At 50.7% G+C, this 27,434-nt stretch overlaps 2 protein-coding genes across 2 annotated transcripts; both read left to right on the forward strand.

Moving 5' to 3' along the window:
* The first annotated feature begins 2,290 nt into the window (after positions 1-2,290).
* Positions 2,291-4,031, forward strand: LOC126529623 (nuclear envelope integral membrane protein-like). The gene has a single exon (XM_050177142.2). The coding sequence runs from the start codon at positions 2,432-2,434 to the stop codon at positions 3,665-3,667; it is 1,236 nt and encodes a 411-aa protein (XP_050033099.1). The 5' UTR covers positions 2,291-2,431; the 3' UTR covers positions 3,668-4,031.
* Positions 4,032-21,853: 17,822 nt separating this feature from the next.
* On the forward strand, positions 21,854-24,488 carry LOC140213349 (uncharacterized). The gene is made up of 3 exons (XM_072284599.1): positions 21,854-21,993; positions 22,042-22,237; positions 23,187-24,488. Exons 1-3 carry the CDS (start codon positions 21,854-21,856, stop codon positions 24,486-24,488), a joined length of 1,638 nt encoding a protein of 545 aa, XP_072140700.1.
* The last annotated feature ends 2,946 nt before the right edge of the window (positions 24,489-27,434 follow it).

Raw genomic sequence — 27,434 nt, forward strand, 5'->3', positions numbered from 1 at the left:
GCTTGTTAGCTAGCAACACAGTGTCGTCCGCATAAAATAAAACTGGGAGCTGCTGCTCTACTACTGTCCCCGCCTGCTTGTATGAGAGATTAAACCCGATATTACTAGAGTCACAGGAAACAATTTCAGAGTACCGCATTCGTTTTCCCCGCGCCGCCGACGCGTTCATTGGCCCAACCGTACCACGTGACTTTGGGGTGCCATATACCTTCCAAGCGCGGGCGGGCCGGCTGAGTTAGAGCGCAGGCAGCGCAGGTTCCCTACGTTTTTTTCGTGTTCCGATTGTCGCGCTCGCGTTTCACTGCAAGGAAACCATGCCTGGCTGCTGCGCTTTCGGATGCAGCAACCGAGCCGAGCCTGGAAAGACTTTTTCTCGATTCTGACCGGGAAAAATGACCGAGAGCGTCGTTCTGCGTGGTTACACAGAATCGGCCGGGAGAACTTCAAGCGTACAAAAAACACCCGCGTGTGCGAGGTATAAGAACACCTTGCTTGTGGTTTTCGGCACTGTTTTAGAAGATATTTAAGCGCAGTGCACGCGGTGTTAGCGATGCTACGAAAATAGTAGTCCGTTGCAGGGATCGTTGCCGTCTTGCACGTTTGACGCGGGTACACGTGTACGCGTTCGTTGCTCAACACACGCGGTTATTCCGTGCTCGTGGCACGCGAAGGCACACTTCTCGCGCGAGAATCCCGCATCCTCACGTGCACCAGGTACTCGCATGATTTCGCCGCGCACGTGAGCGCGCTCTCGCCTCGAGTCACTCGACCCATATGGTACTTGTTTTTCGCAGATCGTGACGATCGCAGTCAATAAAAACATGGTCAATACGAGGTCCATAATGCTTCCTTTTTTCCACTTATCCTTTGCTCATTTATACATAAGCATTTCGAGCTTGAAACCAATGGCCAGGTGATATTCACAACACATGCTTCAAATTTTGCGCTTGTAAGCCGAGCACATGCAATGAACTGAAGTCAGCATACATATGTTTTATGTTGAAATGCTACGGTGCATACCCAAATAATGTTGTGCTTGATGCAAAACAAGAAATACAAAACAACAGAACACCCAGTAGCTTTAGTTTCACTTTCTCACTATGCATGCTACATAAACCGCTCTAAAAGCGCAAGAATTTTATACATCGCCCACGCAACTTAGAAAAAAGAAAAGGTGCTGTGTCACCAGCGGGCGTTCCTGCTTTTTTTTTTACACAGGCAGCAAATCTTGGCAGTCTAAGAAAACAGTCATAAATAAGTTGAGAAGAGTAGCCGCTCATGGAACGCACTAGACAGCCGCGTTCATAAATCGCAATGTAGCAAACTCTCGCTCATTATCAGTGTACAGAAGTACATATACGTTGCTGTAATCACGCAAATGGCTCATATTGGCCTTCCACAAGATTTAGTGCGCGAAATGGTCATCGAAGTTGGTTTTTACACCTGCTGTGCACAGATCGTCTTACAATCACGGCCAAACACCGGTGCGCACATGGCAGTCGCAGTGTGTCGACGTAGTCGCCCGGCAGAGTCGAGAACGCGCGGTATCCGTTTACAAACTAAATTAAATGTATCCGATTTAGCTTGTGAAATTATACAATGAACCTGTGACACTGTCAGGTGTTATAGTTTCGTCCTGCTTGGAAACATTCAATAGAAGCCGACGGCGGTCCACGATGTTCATGCCCAAAAGCACAAGCTTGCCTCATTCCGGCTCGAAGTGACGAAATATTTCCTTCGTAGCTCGCTCCGAGGAAGGGGGAAAAAAACGTGTACTTAAGCTCCCGATAGCAGCGCTAAGCTGCTGCCCACAATCGTAGCTCAGTTCCAGCAGTAAACACGATCGGCGTGCAAAACAACCACCGGCTGCATTACTTCGCACAAAATAACATTTTATTTTCGTTCTTAGCAACCATTATCTCCGGGCACAAAGTATTTGTACTTCAGTAAACAGTCAACCCGATGTGTCACTGTCACCGAATATCGAGCTCTTCCAACACGCCGGCCTGCCCGCGACGCAGTCGGCTTGGAAGGTATATGGCGGTGGCCGCTCAGTGTTGCCAGTCAAATCCCGACCTTTGCGGTACTCAGAAATTTTTTCCAGTGACTCTAGATATTACTTCCTTCTAGTGCCCTCTCCATCTTCGCCGCGTCGCCATGTACATCATAAACAGCAGCGGGGATAAAGGGCACCCCTGCTTCAGTCTCTTGTTGAAAACGATATCGCAACTGCCAGCGCCATTGCCAATGTCGAAGGAGTAGATATATTAAAAACCGCGCCATTCTTTGATAGCGCGTTTGTGCTTGCCAGGGCGTTTGCGTCGATGGCATCGTTCGCAAGGTTTATCACGTCATTTTACTGACCCTGCAATGGTGTAGCACAAACACCGAATCGCGGATTTCGCTCGACACTTGTAGTTGCAGTGCGGGAATGGGTCGACAGCGCGACATGACTGGTGCCGGGTTTGCCTTGTCGGCGGTGATCGTGCTTTTGAGTGCGCCGGGTCGTGTCGTGGGATCCGCCGTACTTCTGGAGGAACATCGCGCCTACTCGTCGCCACAGAAGTACGACTACGTCGGGGGCGTCGATGTCTACTGCTGGGAGCCACCACACAATGCCCCGAGCTACTTCGATGTCTTCAGGACAGCCGCGGTCGAGTTTTCCGTCGCCCCCGATGACCTGCAACTGTTCACCGGTGAAGATGAGCAGACCGTGCAGCAGAAGTACTTCCACAGTGGCGTCGATTTTTCCTTTTTGGCGACGAAATTGCAGCGCAAGGTCAGCTTTCTGAACCGTCGCCACCGCCGCTGCCTTGGCGTGTTTTCGAGAGGCGCTTACGAGTTCGCGTTCGTGCGCAGCGTCAACCTTCGGGGCATCGCTCAGTTCTGCGTCGGCATCGTCGCTTTCTTCGTGGCCCCCGTCGTTTCCCGTAGAGCTGCCGTTTTCTATACCTGCGGCATTAGTTTTGGCGTCTTCGTGTTTCCTCTGATTGCGGTGTTCTTCGTGAGCCGCTTGCTCCCGCGCAGGGCCGCAGGCTACGCCCTCGTGCTTTTCGGCTGGTCGCTGGCCGTGTCGTGGCTCGAGTTCCTCTGGTCAAACGTGCAGGACGTTGTGGAGAAGTACAGACATTTCGTCGTCTGCTACGTCGTCGGTTCGACTGCCTTGAGTTTCGCCGTCTGCTATCGTGTCGGACCGCCGAGCAACCCTCGAACGCTTAACTTGATTCAGTGGTCGCTGCAGTTGGTCGGTTTGGCCTGCGTCTACTTTTCCTCTGACAGGAGCGACGTGATGGCGGGCGTGGTAGTTATCATGGTGTCGACCTACCTGCTGCAGTTCTGGTCGCGCAGGCCTCCCGCCTCAAACGCCAACCGTTCGACACCTACCGTACTGTTGACACCTGCTGTCGAACAGGGCGCAACGCCGACAGATTCGCCAAGAGCGTCGAGCTGCACACACTTCGGTGACGATGGCATGTGGACTATAGTTACGAAGATTCGGGCTCGCCAAGCTAAGAAAATCGAGATGTGTATCCGTGCTGACGACGGCATACGCTCGCCGAGACAGTGGGTGACGGTGTCGGAACGTGACATGCTCGACAATAGTGGGGACGAGTTTGACCATTTCCTCGAGGAACCAAATGTAGATGAGCCCGACAACACATATTGAGTGCGGTCATAACGTTGGCGGTTATCTCTCACGAGTTGTATATCGGAGCGGTGCATTGATCTTAGCACAACGTACTAGGTGATCTGTTGACTTGAATGCTCAATTTTACCGCGGCGGCCCGTGGTCCGGGACCCCTTTTGTTGAAAGTGCGGGTACATTTTCCCCCCCTGCATACCTGACCAAGTTTTCCCGATAAATTTCGTCACTGATCTGCTTTGTTTATACTGTACTTCAATGGAAACATCAGAAACTGGCTAACTGCATATTTATTATATAAGCAAATTAGTTTAAGGTTGTTGAGTATCGGTGCTGTGTGTGAAAGTTTGTACAATGCATACCCAAACAGAAACGTTTTATCGTTGTTTCAGTTGTCATTTGGAGCCATCACTTAGGTGAGCAAGGTACTTCGACCTGGACAGTCTTTACAAAAGTCTCGGGGCAAAATGCTTGTACATCCCAATCCCTTATTGACCATTTATCCAAACACAGTGCAAACAGTCATAGGTAAAAAGATGGGGGCTCGCATGCAAACTTCACTGGTATTTGATAGCAAGAACTGAAAAAGCTTTCAGAATAGGGCAGCAGCAGCCTCTTTTTTCTTTTGCAGCATCTATGATCTATTGGGTCAAATAGTCAGTCTTTCAAAAGGCGCCTGCTTTACACAGGAAACTCATCTTCTGGCTAATATCTAAGCCTAACTTCCATAGGCAATTATTGTGTGCCTCACTGGGACGCTGTAGCATCATTTATTTCATGTGCAGTGAGCTAGTTCTTTGTTTTATTATTATGAACTTCAAAAGAAGGTAGCGTCGCTTATCACTGGTTTGTTTTCTATTGAAGTTTGTACGAAAATGTGATTTTCAGGTTGTGGGGAGCACACGCGCCCATCTTCCCCCGCGCCGTCGCGTCGAGAGCCGGCATAGACGGGGGAGAGGCGCACTATGCCCTCTCCCGATTCTCCCTCGCTCTCGCGACGCGCACGCGCCCTTCCTCCGCGACTCGCGGGCAGGCAGCTGACGGGCGAGGAGGACATTCCCCTCGCCCAGCTAAAAAGGTACAAAACAGCGCGACCGGGGGAGACCCTCGCTCTCTGAGGCCGGACCCATAACCTGCCGGACTGGAGTACCTGCTGCTACCCGTGAGTGACCACGTTGCCTGACTATCCCGGGCAACGAGGCCAGACTATTTATTACTATTACGGAGAGGACGTCCCTCTGCGAGTGTTCGCTATTGCTAATAGCAATAAACGTTGTTACCGTTGACACCGCTGGTTGCCTTATTCGTCCGAACCCGGCGTAGCCGCGATTCCCGCGCTACGGGTTGGGAGTACCACGAAGCGACTGCGTGGGGCTAGATCCGGAGCTCGCCTTCAGCCCTAGCCGCACGCAGAGTGGAACCCCCACAAGGTCTGTCATTCCATAAAGCACTGGACACCTTTGCTTGCCTGGTTAACTTAGGGGAAAAAAGACGCGCTAGTGCATTGCATTCACTAACAAGTGAGCTTTTAAACCTAACCCTTTAAAGGGCCTCTCACCAGGACCCATAGCAAATTTTGCTTATACGCTGGAAGTTGTTACGTTTCCTCTAGGGAGCGTTCTGCCGCAAAACTTTTTCAAATCGGCTCCTTGATAGCCGAGATAGAACTATTTCAGTGCCGCGAACCCATAATTTCAGCAGGTGGGCTCCACTGTCAAGCAAGACGCTCTCTCTACTCGCCTCGTCTAGCCTACGCAAGCGAAACTCCTTCCTTGCGTTCTCCCATACCGGACCTCGAGAATCGCGTGACGCATACGTCACAGGCCCCGCGTCTCGTTCGCACAGCGCACGATCTTGCGCGCCGTGCACAAGGAAACGTGACTAGCGGTATTATTCAGTGCTACACGAATACTGAGGCAGAACAAGCGGATCGCAGATTGAGATCACGCACTGGAACACGGTAGAAAATGGCATAGTTTCGGTACCTGCACACGTGACCGCACGACCTTGGGAACAAGCAGACGAAGTGGAAGTAAATCTCTCTTGCTTCGGTGCGAAGTAAAACAAAAAAACACGCAGACATTCCGTTTGTGTGTTCTATTATGTTTTTAAACTTCAATTCGTCAATTCAAGCAACGGATCGCACAGATAACATATGTGTTGAATAATTATCGAAGTCACGTGTCAGCACGAGCCACGGCACACTGCGGACGCGATTACGTAGGCGCAGGGGCACGATTACGTAACCGTCCGGCTTGGAGCGCGGCGGCCGCGAGGAGAAGGAAAACGGCGTTCGGTTGGAAATTTCCGATCTTTCCGCGGCGCGTAGCGCTGCAATAGTTAGCAGATACGATTGTTATCGCGCAATGTATGTTCTGCGCTTGTCCGCTCAAAATGGCCACACCTGGTGAGGGGCCCTTTAAAGCTAACATGCCGAGGATGACGAGGCCGCCTTTGACGAAGATAGGTCCTCCTATCGAAACGTATGCTGGCCAGCGTTTCTGAGGCACCTTATCCCTGTTTATAACCTTTATACCAGTGTGCTATTCCATCTGTCAGCCCCTTCCTTGATTTTGGCAGGTCTCAAGAAACCGAGTTTATAAGGAAGCTTTAGCTGGGGCCTAACTCTGACGCGGCCTATTCAAATACCTGCAGAACGCAAAACCGCTTTTCGGAGATAACCACTGCATCGCTATTAACGAAATTTGCTGCATTTGAGAGAGAAAGGTAAATTCTAGTGACTGTTGGAAGCGGAATTTCTATTTAGGTACTGAATTTTGTTAAAGAAAAGTTCAAAAATTAGGAAGCTCAAAAAATATAGAAGCACGAAGTTTAGAAATTAATAGCTCTCCGTAAAGAACAGATAACGATGGTCTGTAAACGGCATCCATTAGATCATTCAAAGCGGACGCAATTCGATATGCCAATTTATATTTTACGTTAATTTGTTACATTGGGTAAAGGGGTTTGGCACAAGCTTTATTGACCCATTACTACATCTTTTGAGATTCATATGTAACATATCAATTTTGTCCGCTTTAGATGTACTATGAGATTCAATCCACAGAATTGCAATATAATTTTTCATTGCTGAGTTACGGAATTGTAAACTTTTTGTAAACGATTTTTTCCAACTTTTAGTAAAAAATTGACGACCTGAATAAAAAATTCGAAACCAACAGTCACTAGATTTTAAGTATTTCCTTTAAATGCAACAAACCTCGTCAAGTTTGGTGCAGTGGTTGCCGAGAAAAACGAATTCTCCTTTTACATGTATTATAGATAGGAGCAGCCGAGCTAAATCCTAGCCAGGAGCGAGCTGCAAGCACTGCAAGCACAAACACGCAGACATGGCACACGTCTTATGGAAATGCACAGAGATCAGAGCAATATACCTAAAAAGCACAACATAGAACCGGTCCCTCTCGAGGAGCGACGGCTAAGCGCTCTGACTAGCTAGCTCGGAGATACACGTATTAAAGTGGAAAGTTGGGCGAGTTGGTATACATTCATAATGGACGAGCGTCACACAGGACGAGCGCTGACTCACAACTACGTTTACTGAAACACACATCAGGTACATAAGCGACACAAGCGATCACGTGGTCAATCGAAAAACGCGCAATCCGGCCACGTGTATACAGGGCATCTGTTACCGTATCGAGCTATCTAGGAATTAACCGCAGAACGTACCTAGATATTACGTTAGGATGGATAGTTAGACGTGTTGGTTAAGCATGATGTTGCATACTCCAGGGTAGCGTATCGTACTGCTGCCGAGTTGTAGCGACGCCTGCCTATCGAAGCTCGACCGACGTTACTATTCGGTAGCGTGGCGTTGTCGGCGGGCTGCAGGCATCCGGTAGACCATGGCGACCAAGCGAGGACGAGAGGATTTCCAATGCGAAACTTGCACGGTTTATTCAAAGGTTGGCGAAAATGAAGAGAAGAGAATGAAGTGTTAAAAAAGGTGCATTTCGGAGTCCCTTAAATGGGCTCTCTAAAATCGTGGGAGGGATCTTGCTTCCGTCGACGTCAAGTGACAGACAGAGAGTCTGATTCGCGGAAAGAGGGCCCCGCCTCCGGTTATACCAAGCCTTTGGTTATACCAAGCCTTCGGTTATACCAAGCCTCCGGTTATACCAAACCTGTGGTTATACTAAGCCTCCCGTTATACCAAGCCTCCGGGAATTGTAGGCGCTTGTCCTTCTCTTTTGCACGTTGCTGCTTCGTGGAAGTTCTGTAGAGTTTGACAGTTCGAGGAAAGGGTCCCTCTAAAGTCGCACATACATACAAAAGAGGCCTGTAAACACTGCGGGGCTTCCGTCAGACCGGCAGACACTCGAGATGACCATGGCGAATTAGGAAGTCACACTTCGTTTCGACGAGGCATGGTGGGCGAAAATTCTTTTTGCACGGCGTGCTAGATGCGAACCGTAACAATGATCTGAAGTGAAGGCGCGCCAACGACGGTGGACGAAAAGGAAACATGCGCCCTGTGTGTGTGTGTACCCTCTTCGTCCAGCGTCGTTGTCGCGCCTTTACTTCAGATCGTACCTAGATAGCTTGATACGGTAACAGATGCCCTGTATACACGTGGCCCGGTTGTGCGTGCCTCGATTGACCATGTGATCGCTTGCGTCGTTTACATACCTGATGTGTGTTTCAGTAAACGTAGTTGTGTATGGGCAATCCAGTGGGCCCGGGCAGCGGTGGAAAGGCTATGCCTTAACCATGGAGGAAGGAACCTCCTTCCTCCATGGCCTCAACGAACGTAATGCCCGCGGGTGGCCTGAGCCCGCCTAGGCCTTGTTCTTGTGCATTCTATTTCTGTTACTTTTTTATAGAAACAAATTAACTGACATTCCAACTATTACAAACATCATTTGTTCACCATAAAGGTGGAAAAATTATTGATGACGCGCCCTGGGCAGCCAATCGGATAGTTCGTCCCACTGACGTCAATTGGGTGATTTACGTCATATGGGTAGGGGCCGCCGAACAGTGTGCTGCGATCGGCAACGATGCACATTTTTAAAACCTTTTAATAAATTACACGCTTTACACGGAAGATGCGTGAATTAATGATGAGAAGGACCCACTCTAACGACTCAGTACGTTTGTACAAAATCGTCAAAATCGTTTCAGGGTCCCTCTAACACTGCCGCACTAAACGATGGATGGATGGATGTTATGAGTGTCCTTTTTGGAACGGGGTGGGGGGTTGCGCCACTAAGCTCTTTCTATTATACTGCCTAATGTCCTACCTAGGTTAAACAATAAAAAAAAAAACACTACGAACTACCGCACCCAAATTTTCTGATCCCCTAGTGCGAACTGTGCTTTTGTACATCTCCGTCTTTTGTCGTTTCCCTACTTTTCTTCCACCAATCCTCTAATCGCCTTTTACTAATGCCTATTGCGGACATGTTTACTTTTCCACTGCTCCCGCTGAACCCAAGGGCTTCAAGGAGGCCAGTGGTTCCTTAATCGACCGCTGGGTACACCTCTTCACATTCTACTAAAACATGCTCCATAGTTTCCCTAGCTTTACCGCAGCAAGCACATGCTTCTTTTTCCTTATTATATCTCGCTTTATAGGTGCATGTTCTAAGGCATCCTGATCTCGCTTCGAGAAGTAACGAGCTTCCCTTTGAGTTATCATACATTGTTTTTTTCCTGATTTCTTTTTTTCCTCTTAAGTAGTTACTCATGGCAGGTTTCTTTTCCATTGCCACCACCCATGAGATTATTTCAGCCTCTCTGACTTTCCGCTTGACCTTTGTTGCTGTGTTGCCCACCCTACAGGCCGCATACTTGCTGGTGAGCTATCTAGTTGTTTACCTCCACTGTGGATCAATGTTTTTCCTGTACATATACCTCAACACTCTCCCAGCCCATTAACTTTTTTCCATATTCCACAGTCGTTCTTCATACTCAATTTTACTGCGAGCTTCCCTCACTTCAAAACTAGTCCAGCCCATATCACCCTGCACAACTTCATTTGTAGTCTTCCCGTGAGCGCCCAATGCGAGGCGACCCACTGACCTTTGGTTCCCGTCGAGTCCTGGTTGTACCCCTGATTTAAAGCAAACAACCGCATTTCCAAAATTAAGTCCTGGAACCATTACACCTTTCCACATACCTTGGAGGACCTCGTACCTATTGTATCCCCATAGCGCTCTGTGCTTCATTATGGCTGCATTTCTCTTCCCCTTCACTGTTAGTGTTTTTTCCTGTCTTTCCATATATCTATTGTCTTCGTTTATCCATATACCAAGATATTTATATTCTGTTACCCGAGGTATTTCTTGGCCCTGTATCGCCACTGTCTGTTTTCATTGAATAACATAACACCTGATTTTCTAACACTAAATTTCAAACCTAAATTGTTGCGTTCCTGCCCACAGATATTAGCCAGACGTTGCAAATCACTTTGCTTGTTAGCTAGCAACACAGTGTCGTCCGCATCAAATAAATCTGGGAGCTGCTGCTCTATTTCTGTACCTGCCTGTTTGTATGAGAGATTAAACCCGATATTACTTCCTTCTAGCGCCCTCTCCATCCTCACTATGTACGTGATAAACAGCAGCGGGGATAAAGGGCATCCCTGCCTTGGTCCCTTGTTGATATGAACTTTCTCCTCGCTCCTCATCCCTTCCCATTCAACGCAAACGGTATTTTCTAGGTAAACCTCTCTCAAAAGCTGTAGACAATCGTCACCTGAGCCTTCCCCTTCTAGAATACCCCACAAAATGTTGCGGTCTACGTTGTCATAGGCTCCTGTAATGTCTATAAAGGCCACATACAACGGTCTGTTTTCTACTTTGGATATTTCAATACACTGAGTAAGAACAAATAAGTTATCATCTAAACGCCTACCTATTCTGAAGCCCTTCTGAAGTTCTCCCAAAATGCCATTATTCTCTGCCCATGCATGAAGCTTTAATTTGATTGCCGGCATTGCTAACCTGTATATTACCGATGTAATGGTCAACGGTCTATGCGAATGAATTCAATCTTTCTTCCCCTTACCTTTATAAATTAATTTCATCCTACTTTGTCGCCATGTCTGGTATTCGTCTATCTTTTAAAGTTTTTCCCACTGCTTTCACCAGAGCTTGCTTAGTTCATTAATCAGCCTAACGGGAACCTCGTCTAGTCCTGTGGCTGTGGGCTTAGGAATTTTCTCTTCGGTTTTCTTCCAGTTCAAATTTGTCAGCACCAGCTCCTTTTCCACCTGGGTCTCTTTCATGCTCTTTTTTTCTTCAAATACAACCTCGTCAATGCCTTGGAAAGATTCGGCTGTTATTTTTCAGATATAATTTAATGCCGCTTTTCCTTCCTATTTGCTTCTATCTTCGTCTAGGATATGTTGTTGTATTGTTGTTGACTTCATGTCTAATAGTTTTATGTGGTTCCAAAATATTCTAGGTGCGGCCTTCTTTTTCTCACGTATTTCTGGCAACCAACGTTCACTTTCACCTTTTAATTTTGCTTGCACCACTATTTGAACCATAGTTTTCTTTCCCGGTATATTTCCCATTTAGGAGGAAGGCCAAGGCCAAGTCGCCTGCAGTGGTTCAGCTCGGAATTCTCGGCGAGCCACTCAAGGTCCCGGGCCCAGTCCAGGTCAAGGTCAAGGTCCCGGTCCCGATCCCAGTCCAGGTCCAGGTCCTGATTCCGCTCAGAGTGGCCAAAGCTAGGAGAGAAGCAAGGGCAGCGGCAGCCTTCTACCTCGACATCTTCGTCGAAGTAGAAGAGCCAATCGAGCAAGAAGAGCCAAGCCAACAACAACAAGGTGAGCCGGAATCAGTCTAGTACCTCCTCCGCTCAAAGTACCAGTGAAAATAGTAAATGCTCCCCAGAATGTACGCGCATCAGGGAAGAAAATAAAAAAAACTCAAGGCCCAGGTTAACGACCTAAATCAACGCATGCAACGCTTAGAAGCGTTGCTAAGCAACAACACACAGGCAGGACCGCAAAGCGGAATGATAGGCCTCCAGCCCGCCATCTCCATTCCTCCCCCCTCAAGAACCACCACGCCCTCATCACTCCCCGGAGCGGCTTCGGCAGCGCCAGGCCAGTCAAGTGTAGTCACCCTCGTATGCATTTGTGCTACGATACAACAGATGCTTTACCAGATGGGCGAATTAAACAATGAAGTCAAGGAGAACACACTAAGCCATGAAGACCTTGAAAGAAGAATACGCAAGGTTGAGTTTGGCTCGCGCAAGCGGGTCGACGACGAGAGGAGCAACCCACGCATCAAGGCGTACAGGCGCATAAACAACACGGGTGACGTCAGGGACGCCGACAACTGCGACGGCGGTGGCATGAACGTCAGCAATGGCTAACACCACACGCAGCGCGCCCGAACACCTCGAGATCTGGCAGTGGAATCGTCGCTCTTTCAACAAGAAGGCAAGTTCACTCCAACTCTTCATCCAAAATCACCTATACCCCCTCCCCCCCCCCACCCCCCGACGTCATCTGCCTTCAGGACGTCGGGAACCAGCGGATCAGGCTACGGGGTTACTACGTAATTAAACACGCGGGATCACCGAAGGTCGCGGTTTTAGTTCACAAAATGGTGACGGCCGTGGGACAACATTATCAACATCACGACATTAATCACGTGCTAGTGCAAGTCCTCCCGCAGAAAAGGGGTAGACGTAGCACTTTCATCCTGAATTTGTACAGTCCGCCGAGGGCTCAGAAAGACGACTTCCGCAACATCATTTACGACAGCGTGAGAGCCGCTGTCTGCAACCAGCTGGTAGTGGTAGGAGACATGAACGCTAGACACACGACTTGGGGCTACCAACAAGACACGCAAAAGGGAAGGTCGCTCCTCGATGCGGTTGACCAAATGGGCCTCGAATTGATGACCAACCTCCTCCAACCAACCCGAGTAGGCAACAGTGTAAGTCGAGACACGTTTCCGGACCTGTCATTTGTCAAAAACTTGAGGAAATACTTATGGGCGCACCTGGGCGAAACATTAGGCAGCGATCACTACATCCTCAGCACCTCGGTATCGACGCCGAAACTCAAGAGAACAATTGGCGAAATTAGGCTTACGGACAGGGAGGCATTCAGGCAGTACCCCCCGCCCGAAAACGGTATAACGGACATAGCGGAATGGATGCAGCACCTCCGGGACGCCCACATCCAAACCACTAAAATCATCCAGCGCACGGTCGAGACGGCCGAAGTCGACCGCCGGCTCTTACACCTGTGGGAAGCCCGTGAGGGCCTCCTCAAACGGTGGAAGCGAGAGCGGTTAAACCGGAAACTACGTCTACGAAACGAGAAAATAACAGACGAAACCAGAAGTTACGCAAACGAGCTGACGCAGCAAAATCGGGTACAGTTTTGCACCTCGCTCAAGGGTACCCTGAGTACGGCGCAGACGTGGGCCATCCTACGTTGCCTGATCGAGCCCGACAAGGCGAAATCGACAACCAGTCGGACGCTTCTAGAAATCGCTCACAAGTTCCCCGGAAACGACCAGGATCTGATTGACACCCTAAAAACCAGATACCTGGGTAGCGACCCCATACAACCCTGCCTCCTAAAATAAGAAGGAGAACCACGACGAGAACTGGACGCTGCCATCACGGAGGAAGAGGTGCATGCCGCGGCACGAGCCTCACAGCGCAACACTGCTCCCGGAGTTGACAAAATCACCAATGCCATGATTAGAAACCTGAGCCCGATGCACATGCAGGACTTGACCGAATACCTAAACGAGGAACTCTGGAGCAAGGGCCACGTACCGAACGAGTGGAAACACGCGGAAATCGTGACCATTCCCAAACCCGGCAAGAAGCCCGCGATCGACGCCCTGCGTCCCATCTCGCTGACTTCGTGCCTCGGCAAGCTGTACGAGAGGGTCACCGAAACCCGCCTCCAACATTACATAGAGGACGGTGACCTCTTCCCGCACAACATGCTTGGCTTCAGGCCGGGACTTTCTGCGCAAGATGCGTTCCTAATCCTTAGGGAAGAAGTTCTCAAGGGCATCCCGAAGGGAGGAGAACATCTCCTGCTCGCACTCGACCTAAAAGGGGCCTTCGATAACATCTCTCACGAGGTCATTCTCAAGGGACTGAACGACATCAGCTGCGGGAGCGCATCTTTAATTACGTTAAATCGTTCCTGACGAGCAACCATCGGAATAGGCCAGACTCGATCGGATACGATCGACGTGCTGAACAAAGGAATACTGCAAGGGGCGATAACCTCCCCGATTCTCTTCAACGTCGCGATGCTAGCGCTGACCAAAGAGCTGCGGAAGATCCCCGACCTAGGTTACGCCCTGTAAGCAGACGACACCATGCTCTGGGCCACCAAGGGCTCCCTAGCGCGAAAAGAGGCGACCCTTCAAGAGGCCGCGACGGCCGTGGAGAGACTTGCGGCAGCGAGCGGTATGCGTTGCGCGCCCGAGAATCCGAGGTGATCCGGGTGCACGGAGGAGGAATCTACAAGTCCTCCGGCCCTATCGACCTCTATCTTGAGGGCCAGAAGATCACGGGAGGCAATAAGACTAAGATTCTGGGTTTTTGGATCCAGAGCAACCTGAAAGCCTCCCACACCATCCAAACCCTAAGGTCTGCCACCAGCCAGATCTCGCGGGTTATCAAACGAATTACAAGAAGCCGAAAGGGCATGCGAGAAGAGGACACGCTTCGCCTCGTCCAGGCTCTGGTGATCAGCAGAATAACGTATAGCATGCCGTATCACTACCACTCGCTAAACAAACGCGACCAAGAACAAGCCGATGCCATCGTCAGAGGCGCGTACAATACGGCCCTGGTCTCCCTGTCACCGCCTCAAACGAGAAGTTAGTGGCCCTCGGGATCCACAACACCTTCGCTGAGCTGTCGGATGCGGTTATGGCTTCGTAAAAGGCCAGACTACAGAACACGGCGGCGGGCAGAGCCATCCTCCACCGGACCGGAACGGCAACGGAGCTCCGTGCCCTCGATGGGCAACGATCACTCCCGCCTGAGGTCAGAGGCAAGATCAAGGCGAACCAGATACCGAAGCACATGAGTCATGAACTCCATGAAGGACGACGCAAGGCTCGCGTCGTCAGACAGCGCCGACAATTCAAGGGTGACCCGTACGTAACGTACGTGGACGTGGCGGCGTACCGTGTAGGGGGCCGCTTCGCGGTAGCCGCCGTGCACGGGAGAGACAACTCCTTGACCCTCGCGGCCTTCGTAAGGGCAGAGACTCTAGCTGCGGCTGAGACCATAGCCACGGCGCTGGTAATAAAGCAAGAAGACAGGGTAGGCAGGGAAGTTCATGTCGTTACCGATTCGCAACAGGCCTGCCGTAACTTTACCAACGGACGAACACCGCTGCTGGCGGCTCAGATTCTAGGCCCGAGGCTGCAAGAATACCATCAAATCACGTGGACGCCGAGCCACGCGCGTCTGGAGGGGAACGAAAGGGCGAACGCCCTAGCTCGACCACTAATCAACCGAGCGGGGCAAGACCAATCGTCTCATCAATCCCCACCATTTACGTTCATGCCCCTGCCGTCCAATTACTGCGACTGACTCGAGATCCGGCGACTCAACCGCAGGATTTATCCTCCGCCTCACAGAAAGCTCAGAACTGAAGATGTAGTAGCTCTCCGACTTATTCAGACCAACACATTTCCAAACCTACAAAGATACACTAAAATGCTCCCACATACATATCGCGGCATCTGCCCCTGGTGCGGCGACACATGCCCTACACTCTTTCACATCTCGTGGGGGTGCGGAGGCAAACCTCAACACTTAAAGACGCCTAGCACGTCATTTGAGCGGTGTGAGGTACAGCTGACCGGCGATACCCTGGCGGGACAAGAAGCTCTCGTCCAGCAAATACATCGAGCAGCCATGACCAGTGGAGTCCTGGAATGAGGACACCACCCACTCGACCTCAAGAGCAACCACCTCGACGGTCCGAATAAATGTTTTTCTCTCTCTCTCTCTCTCCCATTTACTGGTTACTTCATCCTGCGGCAGCTGCGCCTTCTTTGCCTGCCTGTGCTCTCTGGATGCTTTATGTCGTTCGGCGATTGCTTCTCGTATCTCCCTGTTACACCAGCTTTTCGGTTACTCTTTTCCTTTCCAACGAATATGTTGTTTCTCTTTCCGTATTTCTGGCGTTATTACACTTAGAAGCTCACTATATTCCCACTCTTTATTTGGCCATTTGCCAAGTTCTTCCACGATTCTAGTGACTAAATTTGTTACTTGTTCAGCGTTCAAATTTGGACTGGCCATTTTGCGCTCCTTGTTCTCTTTCCCAAATACATATCCCATTTTCAAAATTATGCGTTTATAGTCACCCCCTATGCTGCTATACCCTTCCTCATCAATGACCATTTCTCTCAACTTATGAATTCCTTCTGTCATCAGACAGTAATCGATGGTTGATTGCCGGTTTCCCACTTCCCTCTGCCCTTCACACTTAGGCCCGGTATTCACGATAACGAGGTTATGTTGCTTACAAAGGTCGAGCATTGACTTCCCGTTATTGTCGGTATAGCCATCTAAATACTGTATGTGGGCATTCATGTCACCCAATAGGATAATTTCAGCACCATTCCTGAAACCTTTAATGTCAGCGCTTATGCATTCCACTAACTCTTTATTCTTCTCTGTGCAATTATTTCTGGTCCACGAATGCGTAACGCCCAGCCAAGTTTCTTTCCCTCATTGTACCTGATAACCAAAGATGCTCTTGACATATTGAATTTATTCTTTTCCATTTGGCTCCTTGTCGGATGAGCATTCCGACTCCCCATCCCTTTCTTTCCAACTTAGTTCTGCTCACCCTTCCCAAACATAATTCTCAATCACTAGTGGCTCTTCCGAGTCTCTAACGTGCGTTTCTGTAACCGCATACACCGCTATTTGTTATCTGTTTAACTGCTACTCAATCTCTGTGCACTTTCCCTTTCTTCTGCCGCCCTGCATGTTTATGTAGCCTATTTCATGGCGAGCTCTCTTTCTTGCTTTCCTACTTTTTCTGTTATCGACGGCGACGCTCTTCTGAGGTTCCCCTAGGGGACCTTCTTCATTACTACCTACTCTGGCCTACTGAGCGCCCGTGGGCCCCCTAAAGAAGCAACAGCGCGACCACGTACCAAGTCGCCAGCCCACTTCTCGTGCCAGCCTGTAATTGAAACGGATCCCGTCTCGTTTAAAACCACCACACCTTCTCACTTCCCTGTTTATTTCGACAACCTCGAAGCCTTTATGTCGGCTCATTTTCCATATCGCCTCATTAGCAGCAACTACGGCTCTTTGTACATGACTGTCACGTACAGGCAACTCCGGCACCGTGCACACCACGATCTGTACCTGAGGGGATAGCTCGTGCAAGTCGTCCACCCTCTTCGCCAAGCGCTGGGCTAGTCCTGTCCCTTTCCTGTTTAGGACATCATTTAGCTCACCTGCTACTATGACAAGTTTGGGCACGTGGGCATTTACCGCGAGCTTTTCTTTTGCTCGTTCCATGACAGAACCCAGTGCCCGGCCTGGAAATGTCCCTACCGCCACTCTTTTATCGCCTTTCATCCTCTCCACAATTGCTTCTGAGCGCCTAGCCAGGTTTGAGTCGCCGGCGATAATGACTCTTTAACTCTCTCCTACGTCTCCCTGCTTCCCTTTGGCCTTTTCCGCGTGATTCGGACTCTACAATGAGCATTGTCCCCTGTGCTCCTGCTTTTTCCGCGTGGGGGTCTCAAGGTAGGTGCCGCTCTTTACAGCTAGCCCCTCACCATGTTGCACACATTCCACGTACTTTGCTGGCACCCCCTCTCCCGTCACGTCGGGCGACTGCGTTCCATTGTCACGCACATTCTCGTTCACAATGGCGACCCTGTTCAGCTTTTCCTCGGCTGCTTCAAGTCCTTTTTCAACTACCTTCCGTGCATCACGCTCCCTATTTAGCTCATTTCTGAGCTCTTCCACCTGTTTGACAAGCTCTTCCTGGAAAGCCTCCATCTTCTTGAGCCTAGCATCGACATCACAGTGCGTGCCGATTGACTCTGTTCCAACTTCAATCTCATCCTGCAGCAGAACTGATAGTTGGGCGAGTTGGTACGAATTCATAGTGAAATATTTAGCGCGCACAATCGACAAGGACACAGTGAAGGGGGACACACGAGCGCTCGTGTGTCCCCCTTCACTTTGTCCTTGTCGATTGTGCGCGCTAAATATTTCACTATGAATTCATTGTCATCCTCTCCATTTAGCGCATTTTTGAGCTCTTCAACCTTTTTGACAAGCTCTTCCTGGAAAGCCTCCATTTTCTTGAGCCTAGCATCGACATCACAGTGTGTGCCGATTGACTCGGTTCCCTCTCCATTCTCATCAGTCCCCTCATCTGCCTTGAGGGACCCCAGCGCACTGCCTGCTTTCCCGGCTTTCTTGCCATGTATTGCACGGCTTTTTCTGATGCAAATACTATAATACTATAATAATGCAGAGCACGTGCCTTTTAGCAAAAACTGATACGCCCAGGGTCCAAATGTTCTAAATGTTGCAAAACAACTCTCACCACTGTTTCAAAAGCAATCAATGCCGCGGAGATCCAAGGTATGACACGCTCTCGCGCGCGCTCAAACCACAGTGCCACGCTCTCACTTTCTCATCAAAACACGCACAGTAAAACTACTAATAGCTATTAGTCTTGCCACCTACAAGCTACCATTTAAAGGCTAAAACACTCAACGTCCCACCCGGCTGCACGTGTTAAAGCACGTGGCGCGAAAGAACGCTCTAAGCATCCTGCAAAACCAAATGTACACGAAACACCCGCGCACACGAAATACAAGAGACCAAAAAAATGGAGAAAAATAGAAAACCACCCAATTACTATTTAAAGGCAAAAAAAATTAGCAAATGAAAAGCAGAAGCAAGCTCAAAGCATGCACAAAAACTTATGATTTCGTTGCCGCCACGGAGCCCCGAAAAGCACGTCCATTTGCCACAGATCTCCCAACCAACACAGATGCATGGAGGCGAGCGCCATCTGGATGGTGTTGCAAGGAACCGGGCGCACCACTCTATGCATGGTAGAAACGACCACTTTCAAAGTACCACTTTCAAGATATATACTTCAAAGTGTGCGGCAAAAGTACTGTGGTGTCATAGCTAGGAAACCAGTTAGGACACCAACTGATTTTGTTGACTTTGACTTCGTATATCTCGAAATCGGTTCTAGTCACAAAATTGGTTCCAAATGAACAGGTCCTGCATGTTGACGGGCTCTAATTCCACCATTACAACGTGCGCCCTGAAGCGAATAACTAAAAAGATAATGATCTCGATTGTTCAATTAACTGCTTCTGCACTAGCGACTTATCCAGAATTTGTCCACCAGTTAACCCAGTTGAAGAAGCGATTTATGCCGGCATCTGCGACAAGGGGCCTTAAAAATATCGACATAGGAATACATACGGGACTTAAAAGAAACACCTCAATATAAATACCAGCAAAAGTACGATGACCGTGGACAAGCAATGCTGTTGCCGTCGTCGGGAAGTCGTCGGCCCATGTGTCGGCCGAATGCGGGCTCGATGATTTAACCGGTGGTCATGACGCCGGGCCGGTGCCGTCGGCCGACCGCCCGCCTGTGGTCGGCAAACGGTCAGGCTAATTGAGAAAACCAAGCCCGGCCCGGCACAGACGGCCGACGGTTTACTTTTTAACTGGCCGTGGGCGTCACCCCGATCTTCCGCCGAGGTCCTTTTTGCTTGGGAAAGGAGCATATATGACAACGTAGACAGGGAATTGTTATGGGGTATTCTTAAGCACGACGGCATAGAGGACGATTTCATGGAGCTGCTGAGGGAGATATACAGAGACAACCGAGTACAAGTTGTATGGGAAGGTCGAAAAGGTACTAACGTGGTGGGAATTCACCAAGGACTGAAGCAAGGATCTCCATTGTTGTTCACGCATTATGTTAAGGGCATAGAAAGACGACTGGAAAGCAGAGAATTAGGCCGGTTTGATTTATCCTACATGCACAATGGAGAAGTGTTGCAACAGTCCCTGGACTGATGTATGCGGACGACATAGTGCTACTTGCGGACAACAAAAGATATATACAGACACTTGCGAATATCTGTGGCAACGCAGCGACAGATCAAGGCCTTAAGTTTAGCACAAATAAATCGAGATTTGTGATATTTAAAGGGTGACTAAAGACAAATAATAAGTTAAGCTAAAGCGATAGATGATATAGTGCTCGAGAATCTCTAAGGCGTCAATATTATCGCGAACAGAACCTTAATAATCGAGAAATTGAGGTAAATGCAGGACATGGTTAGAGAGTTCCCCGGGACATTCAAGTACTTGCCCGATGACGAAAGCACTCCTCAGCTAAATCCTGACACTAGTACTCAACCACTCGTTGCAAAAAAGATCCTTGTATTGTATTACAAGACGAAATAAAATGCTACTTGTCCAGTTCTATTCTATTTTAGGAAACAAAACTCAATGAAATTACCCTTGGCAATAACGCGGTCGGTCGAAACGTTTCGTTTTCAGTCGACTCTGCGCCGCCCACGCTTTCGTGTTTCAGTTGTTCGTTATCGCGTATTGCTGCGCTGGTATTGCTGGCTCGCGAAACTCGCACAAACTGACAGTAGCAGAGAATTCAACTTCCATGTGATGTCGCGAAACGCCGAACGGTCCACAGTGAAGTGCTGGCGGACCAACTCAGGGCTGTCCAGAGGGCCCGTGTGACGGCAGAGGGGCTCGGCCTCTCTGTACCGACGTGGAAGCGGCCCGCATCAGTCCCAGACTGATCCCTCAGGACCTAAATAAAGTTCTTCATACCGTACGCCACTTGACCAAAAAGCAGCTGCAGCGGCGAATCCAACGCTCTGTCTTGGTTCGGTGCCGCCGTCTGTCGGGCACTGTTTTACTCACCGACGGCAGCAAAGGGCGGTGATGGCGTATGCAACGTCACCACTCCCCCCCCCCCCCCCCCATTTGAATGGGGATTTCAATTTCTAAAAAAGGTGTTCGGACCCTTCAGAAGCAATTTTCTCGTAAATTAAGTTGTGGCGACGAGCGACCACGTCGACCGGTAAAGTCGCGGGCTCTCGCGGTAGAGGGGAAGAAGTCGCCGAAGGAAGCGGACGCACCTCACGTCGGCTCCGTTTTCCAAGAAGAATTTCGCTGTGATTATCGGTCATTCACCTCATGAGTGTAACACCAGCGTATGCAGGAAGTCACCAAGATTCTACTGGCACCATATTCAAGGTGGGAAACGACTTCCTTCGCAATTACAGAGGCTTTTGACCGGCTCCACGCTAACCCTCACCGGAGTAGTCCGCACGCTGGGCCTCACCACTGCAGCCACCCGAGGGGACGCGCCGAGCCCCTTCGCTCACGCGGGAGCTCGCTTCGCCCAAGCAATGATGCAAGTTGAAGTGAACGGGGAGGAGATCTCCCCTGAAGAGTTTCTCGAAGGCAATGGTTGGTGCACCATTAGATACAAGACCCAATTCAACCGCGAGACCGCGCAAAGCAACACCCAGAACGGAGCCCATTCCCGCACCGGCGAGGGAGCGAACGGCGACCCACAGCGTTCGCGTCAAAGACAGCGTTACGTCAAGCAGCAAGTCATCAGGAACAGTAAAATGCCGCTACTCCCACGAAGTGATTTCAAGGTTGTGATACGACCAAGAGGAGGCCTCGACGTTGCCGCCACCGGAACCGTGCTTCTCGCATCGGCTATTTACCGGGCGGCCAACTTACCGGGGCAAGAAGCAGGGGAGGACACGGTGTACACCAACAACCGCCTAAACATCATAGTCGTGAGTACACCCCACGCTACTCACGCCGCTAAGTACAGACAATTAATTAGAAGCCATCGCCATCGGTGATCGCCGCCACGAGGTCAGTCCCTATGAGACGGCCCTCGACTACAGGGTTAAGGGAATCATCAGGGGAATCCCGTTGGAGGAGGACGCCAAGTCCATTCACACCAACATCGTTCACGCACGCGTCCCCCACGCCCTGGCAGCCAAACGGCTCAGTAATGCCAAGACGGTCATAGTGGCCTTTCAAGGACCGTGAGTGCCCTCCTACGTCAGGTACGGCGGCGCCCTCCTTCGCTGCGCCCTGTATCGCAAGCAAATCGACATGTTTCACTGCTGCGGGAGACTCGGTCACCGCATGGACGTGTGCCCCAATCCTCAGGACAAAGTGTGCCGTGTATGTGACGCACTTAACCCAGGCCCCGACCACCAGTGCTCCCCCCGTTGCAAGCTGTGCGGGGGAACACACATGACGGCGGATCACAACTGCCGCGCAAGGTACAAGACCCCCTACCTCGTGAGAAAGAGGCAGTGAGAATGACACAGGGCCGCCGAGGAAGTGGAGGTGGCCGCCAATGCCACCAGCCCCGCCGGCAAGCCCCGCTCGAGATCCAGGGCCCGCAGCCGAGGCCGCTCCCAGTCCCGGAGCCGCACCCCAAACCCCCGGCAGCAGCAGCAACGCCGGTCTCGCAGCCGCATCCCCAGAAGGACCTCAACGAGAGACACCGAGACAACCGAGAAGGTGAGCTGGGCAGATGCGGTCACGGGAAAACGAGCACCAACCGCGAAGCCTAGCGACAAAACACCCGCTAAGACAGAGACGGATGTAACTAAATTAACACAGGCGATACAAGCGCTGCAAAAGCAAATAGAACACATGCAGACACAGATTCGCGCAAAAGACGACCTCATACAACAACTCCAGCATGCCGTGAAAAGCAGTACCGATACAGAGGCCATGCAGGAAACTCAAGAACCCATCCAGGACGACGAAGTCGTATGCCCCGACACTAAATGCAGACTCACTCCCTCACAGGCCACTCAGGCCACGTAGGGAACAGAAGAGGAACCCATAGAGGACGACGAGGTCGAATTCCCCGATACCAAACGGAGACCCACTCCCACCCTTACAGAGGCAACACGACCCAAGCGCACGCGCGAAGCGATACGCGACGCGCGAATAGATGCACTCGATGCTCGCTTAAGCAATCTCGAGGAAGCTATCATCGCGTCCATCACGCGTACCATCCAGCGGAGCCTGGAGAGCGTTCACCTCAGACTGTCGAGATTAGAAGCCGCGAACAGCACGATCGTACCGTCGCATGGGAAAGCGGCGCAACACATGTAACAACATATAAACATGGCCCGACACCCAACGAAACAAAAACACACGACATGGCACTGGAACTGCAGAAGTTACCAAAACAAACGAGCGCACTTACAACAATACCTGAAAACGATCCCCAACGCCCAGACGTCATCACGCTGCAGGAAACGAATGGTCCCGCCAAACTCGCGGGGTACCAGTCTATAACAGGCAAGGCAGAGAAACCAAACGTCACCACGCTGGTCAAGCGAGCGCAGACAGCTATCGAACACGACACCAAAATCAGAGACATCGAAAACGTTCTCGTAGAACTAATTCTACCACGCAAGACGCGCAACAGCATCTTCGTACTCAACGTCTGCAGCAGTCCCAGATGCCGCCAGCACCGCTTCCATGTCCTCTTCAAACGGGCAATCGACATCGCCCAGGGGCAACAAATGTTCATTGGGGGGACTTTAACGCGGTGCACACGGCGTGGGGTTACAAGCACGATCACCCCAAAGGCACGCATCTATGGGCAACGGTGGAATACGCCGGACTCGAGCTGGTCACCGACCCCGCGGCACCAACAAGGCAGGGCAACAGCGTTAGCACTGACACGACGCCGGACCTTACTTTCACGTGCAACACACGCAAAGTCATTTGGACAAGCACCATGCAAGACTTGGGAAGCAATCACTACATTATTTCCATAGAAACAGGAGACGGCCCGCAGGAACACAATGCCGGTCGACAAATGAAGATCACCAACTGGAATCAGCTACGCAAACATCGTGACGAGCAACAGGTGGAAGACATCAAAGATATAGAAGAATGGACCGACCAACGGCGGTGGGATATCGAGCGCATGACGCAAACGATCCCGTCAACAGCTGGGCTCGAGGCAATAGACTCCTGGTTGCTGCACATGTGGAAAGCCAAAACTCACCTGCAGCACCGATGGAAACAACAGAGACACAATAGGAGACTGCGCAAACGGATAGTGCAGCTCAACAAAGAAATAGAAAAGCACGCGCCTAACCTGCAACAACAACAATGGGAAGAGAAATGCGCGAAGATGGACGGTCAACTCACCACGCGTTGCACGTGGCAGATACTGCGGTACCTGATTGATCCCGCCAACACCAAAACCACACACATGCAAGGCATATACAAAATCATACAGGCTTACGGGGGAACGGAAGAACAATTCCTACGGGATGCGGAACGCCTTTACATATCCCAAACGACACCGCAAATATATTCGGACAACTCGGGAGAAAGCAACGCCACCCTGGACGCGGAATTAGCCTTTGCCGAAATCCAGGCGGCCCTCGTAAAACTGAACACCAAGTCGGCCCCTGGCCCCGATCGAATACCCAATAGGGCACTACGCAATCTCGATTACGGATCGATCGAGAAACTCACAAAATACATTAACGAGTGTTGGGCGCACGGCAAGTTACCCCAGCAATGGAAAGAAGCAAATATCATACTGATACCGAAACCCGGCAAGAAATTACAGCTGGAGAACCTGCGCCCCATCTCCATCACGTCCTGCGTGGGCAAGTTGATGGAGCACGCGTTTCTCAATAGACTCACGGATTACCTCGTGGACAACGACTTATTTCCATTCACCATGATTGGGCTCAGAAGACATCTCTCCACGCAAGACGACCTTCTGTAACTAAAACACCAAATCATAGATAATCCGGGGCGCTCGACCAGAGCCATCCTCGAGCTGGACCTGAAGAGGGCCTTCGATAACGTTCGCCACGATGCCATATTGCGACAAAAAGACAAGCTAAATCTCGGACTGCGAACGTACAACTACGTCCGAGACTTCCTCACGGGAAGAACTGCTCGCATGCGAGTGGGACAACTAGAGTCAGAACAAATCAACATCGGGAGCTCGGGCACCCCGCAGGGCTCGGTGATCTCGCCGATGCTCTTCAATCTAGTCCTGCTGGGGTTACCCGACCGATTGCTTCAAATCGAAGGACTGCGTCACCCGCTATACGCGGATGATATTACGATCTGGACGGCAACGGGCAGCGACGGAGCGATCGAGCAACGTTTACAACAGGCCATCCAATGCGTGGAAAACTACCTCGTGGGCACGGGACTCGCCTGCTCGGCCGAAAAATCCGAACTGCTGCTATATAGACCGGTCAGAGAGGGGCGCCCACCTAAATGCTACACCTCCCCCCCCCCCCCCCCCCCGGAAAAGCAAGAGGTCCAATTAACGGCTTCAAACGGCCTACCCAGCCCGATAGTAGCGGATAGGGGTACTATAGCGGTACAAGATCGGGGTACTGGGAATGATGATAGAACACAAGGGTGGCAATGGCGAAGCACTTCGCAAGATAACGGCAAAGGCCACCAGCACGATGCAGCTCATTCGACGCATCACCAACGAACACGCGGGCATGCGCTAAGGCAGCGTCATCCGACTCATACAAGCCTTCGTCTTTTCTCAAATAAGGTACACGGCAGCGTTTCACAACTGGACGGTTGAGGAAAGAAACAAGCTCAACGCCCTCATACGCAAGGCGTAAAAATGTGCGTTGGAACTTGCGCCTGGAGTTAGCACCACCAAGCATTTAGAACTAGGCCTACACAATACGCTCGAAGAACTCGTGGAGGCGCAACAAGTGTCCCAACTTGAGCGCCTATCCAAGACCCGCCCAGGCATACACGTGCTTGAAAAGCGCGGCATCACATACCACTCGCAACACGGCATCAAAGTAGAAATTCCAAGAACCATACGCGAGCAACTCTACGTACCTCCATCGCCTCGCAACATGCACCCCCAGCACCATACGGGGAGGCGTAAAGCCAGGGCAAAACACATGAACAAAAGTTACTCTAACGACAAGGAGGCGGTCTTCACCGACGCAGCCCGCTATCGAGACAGGAAGAGTTTCATGACGGCAGTTACTAGCTACCGAGGCAACCACCTCACGAGCGTCACCGTGAACACGGCATATGCCGAAGCGGCAGAGGAAGCGGCCATAGCACTGGCCCTCACACAAACCAAAGATACATACGTGATCTGCGACTCGCAAACGGCAATTCGCAATTTTGCAAATGGGCGCATCTCGCAAGAGGCGTATCACATACTCCAGCGACATCCCATACACCAGGGAGAGGCCGACGTCGATAACCGAAGGCATTTGCTAAGGATCCCGGCCCACACTGGATTGAGCGCCCCCAACGAAGCGGCTCACCGCGTTGCTCGAGGCCTGACTCACCGAGCAGCATCGGAGGAAGAGCCCCCGCGGGGTACTGCAAACGTCTGGGCATGGGAGGATCGTATGACCAGGTTCAACATCACGACACACTACCAATTACAAAGACGCATATACCCATTCCCTCACCCTAGGTTAGACAGGACACAAGCAGTACACCTCAGGCAATTACAAACGGACTCTTACAGAAACCACAGACTCATGCACGCCATGTATCCAGACATGTATACACTACAAACAGATGCACATCGTGTGGCGAGGTTGCCACACTAAATCACATGCTATGGCAGTGTCGGGACTCAACAAACAAGTCGGGCAGTGCCGACCCCTCCGTCTCTCCCACCGGCAGCCTCCGCTCGCGCTGGAAGACCGCACTGCTCAGCTCGCACCTGACAGCAGAGCAGTGCGGTCTTCCAGCGAGCCTAGGAAGCCGCTTCGAGACAAGGTCTCGGAACCGCGTCCGCGGCAGGTGCCCAGACCCACTAAAAAGACGCCGGACTCAAATCTTGTTGATTTGAAAGTAAAAGTTTACGCTCTCTCTCGCGGGAGAGGAAAAACCGACACTCGATCTCTTAGCGTAGCATTCTTTTTTAATCTGCCTTTCGGAATGCTAGCCCGTGCCGGAGCGCGCCAGCCGCTCATGCCTCGCGTAGACGCGAGCGTCTCGTAATTCTCATGCGGCGCCGATGCTGCTGCCACTACAAAGTCTTTTCTTGGCACGAAACGAGCGTTACGAGTTTTCTGGAACGGTATTTAAACAATCCACGCCGACTTAGTATTTGCCTTTAGTGTTAATGAAGAGAAAAGGCGGCAGCGCTAAAAAGAAAGACACGGACGGAGACAGGACAACAAGGTTAAGGGAGCACGCAAACAGCGTAAAAGAAAATGCGCGAGAAGGAATAGATTTTTAAGGTTTGCTGGCACATCGTTGTCTGACTTGCAAGGAGTGTTCCACCAACCTTCAAAACACTTCCGTTTCCGTGTACTTAGATTTAGGTGCACGTTAGAGAACCCCAGGTGGTCGAAATTTCCGGAGTCCCCCACTATGGCGTGCGTCATAATCAGAAAGTGGTTTTGGCACGTAAAACCCCATAATTTTAACACACTTCAGTTATCAAGAGGAGTACACAACGCGTCTGGCACGGGAAATTGTAGAATCTCAACGGATCTCTAGATTTGGGGAGGGATGTATTAGCATGGCCTCCGTCACCTTTGCAGACAAAGAGCTGGCATATTTACGCATGCACAGCTGATAACCCCTGGCTCGGACAGCACGTACATTTTCGTGAACTATTCACAATCATGTTGGAAGTTCAGCGCTCGTCATTGTCCTGTCTCCGTCCGTGCCTTTCTTTTTAGTGCTGCCGCCTTTTTAAGTATGT

The sequence above is a fragment of the Dermacentor andersoni genome, chromosome 9, assembly GCF_023375885.2.
Source record: "Dermacentor andersoni chromosome 9, qqDerAnde1_hic_scaffold, whole genome shotgun sequence".
NCBI classification, from domain to species: Eukaryota; Metazoa; Arthropoda; class Arachnida; order Ixodida; family Ixodidae; genus Dermacentor; species Dermacentor andersoni.

What these genes read in the sequence shown, in the direction of transcription:
- LOC126529623 (XM_050177142.2), top strand. Translation starts at nt 2,432, where the DNA reads ATGGGTCGACAGCGCGACATGACTGGTGCCGGGTTTGCCTTGTCGGCG.
- LOC140213349 (XM_072284599.1), top strand. Translation starts at nt 21,854, where the DNA reads ATGGACGTGTGCCCCAATCCTCAGGACAAAGTGTGCCGTGTATGTGAC. An exon ending in GATCACAACTGCCGCGCAAG is followed by an intron (nt 21,994 to 22,041) that starts GTACAAGACCCC and finishes AGAATGACACAG; the next exon opens with GGCCGCCGAGGAAGTGGAGG. An exon ending in ACACCGAGACAACCGAGAAG is followed by an intron (nt 22,238 to 23,186) that starts GTGAGCTGGGCA and finishes CAACGTCTGCAG; the next exon opens with CAGTCCCAGATGCCGCCAGC.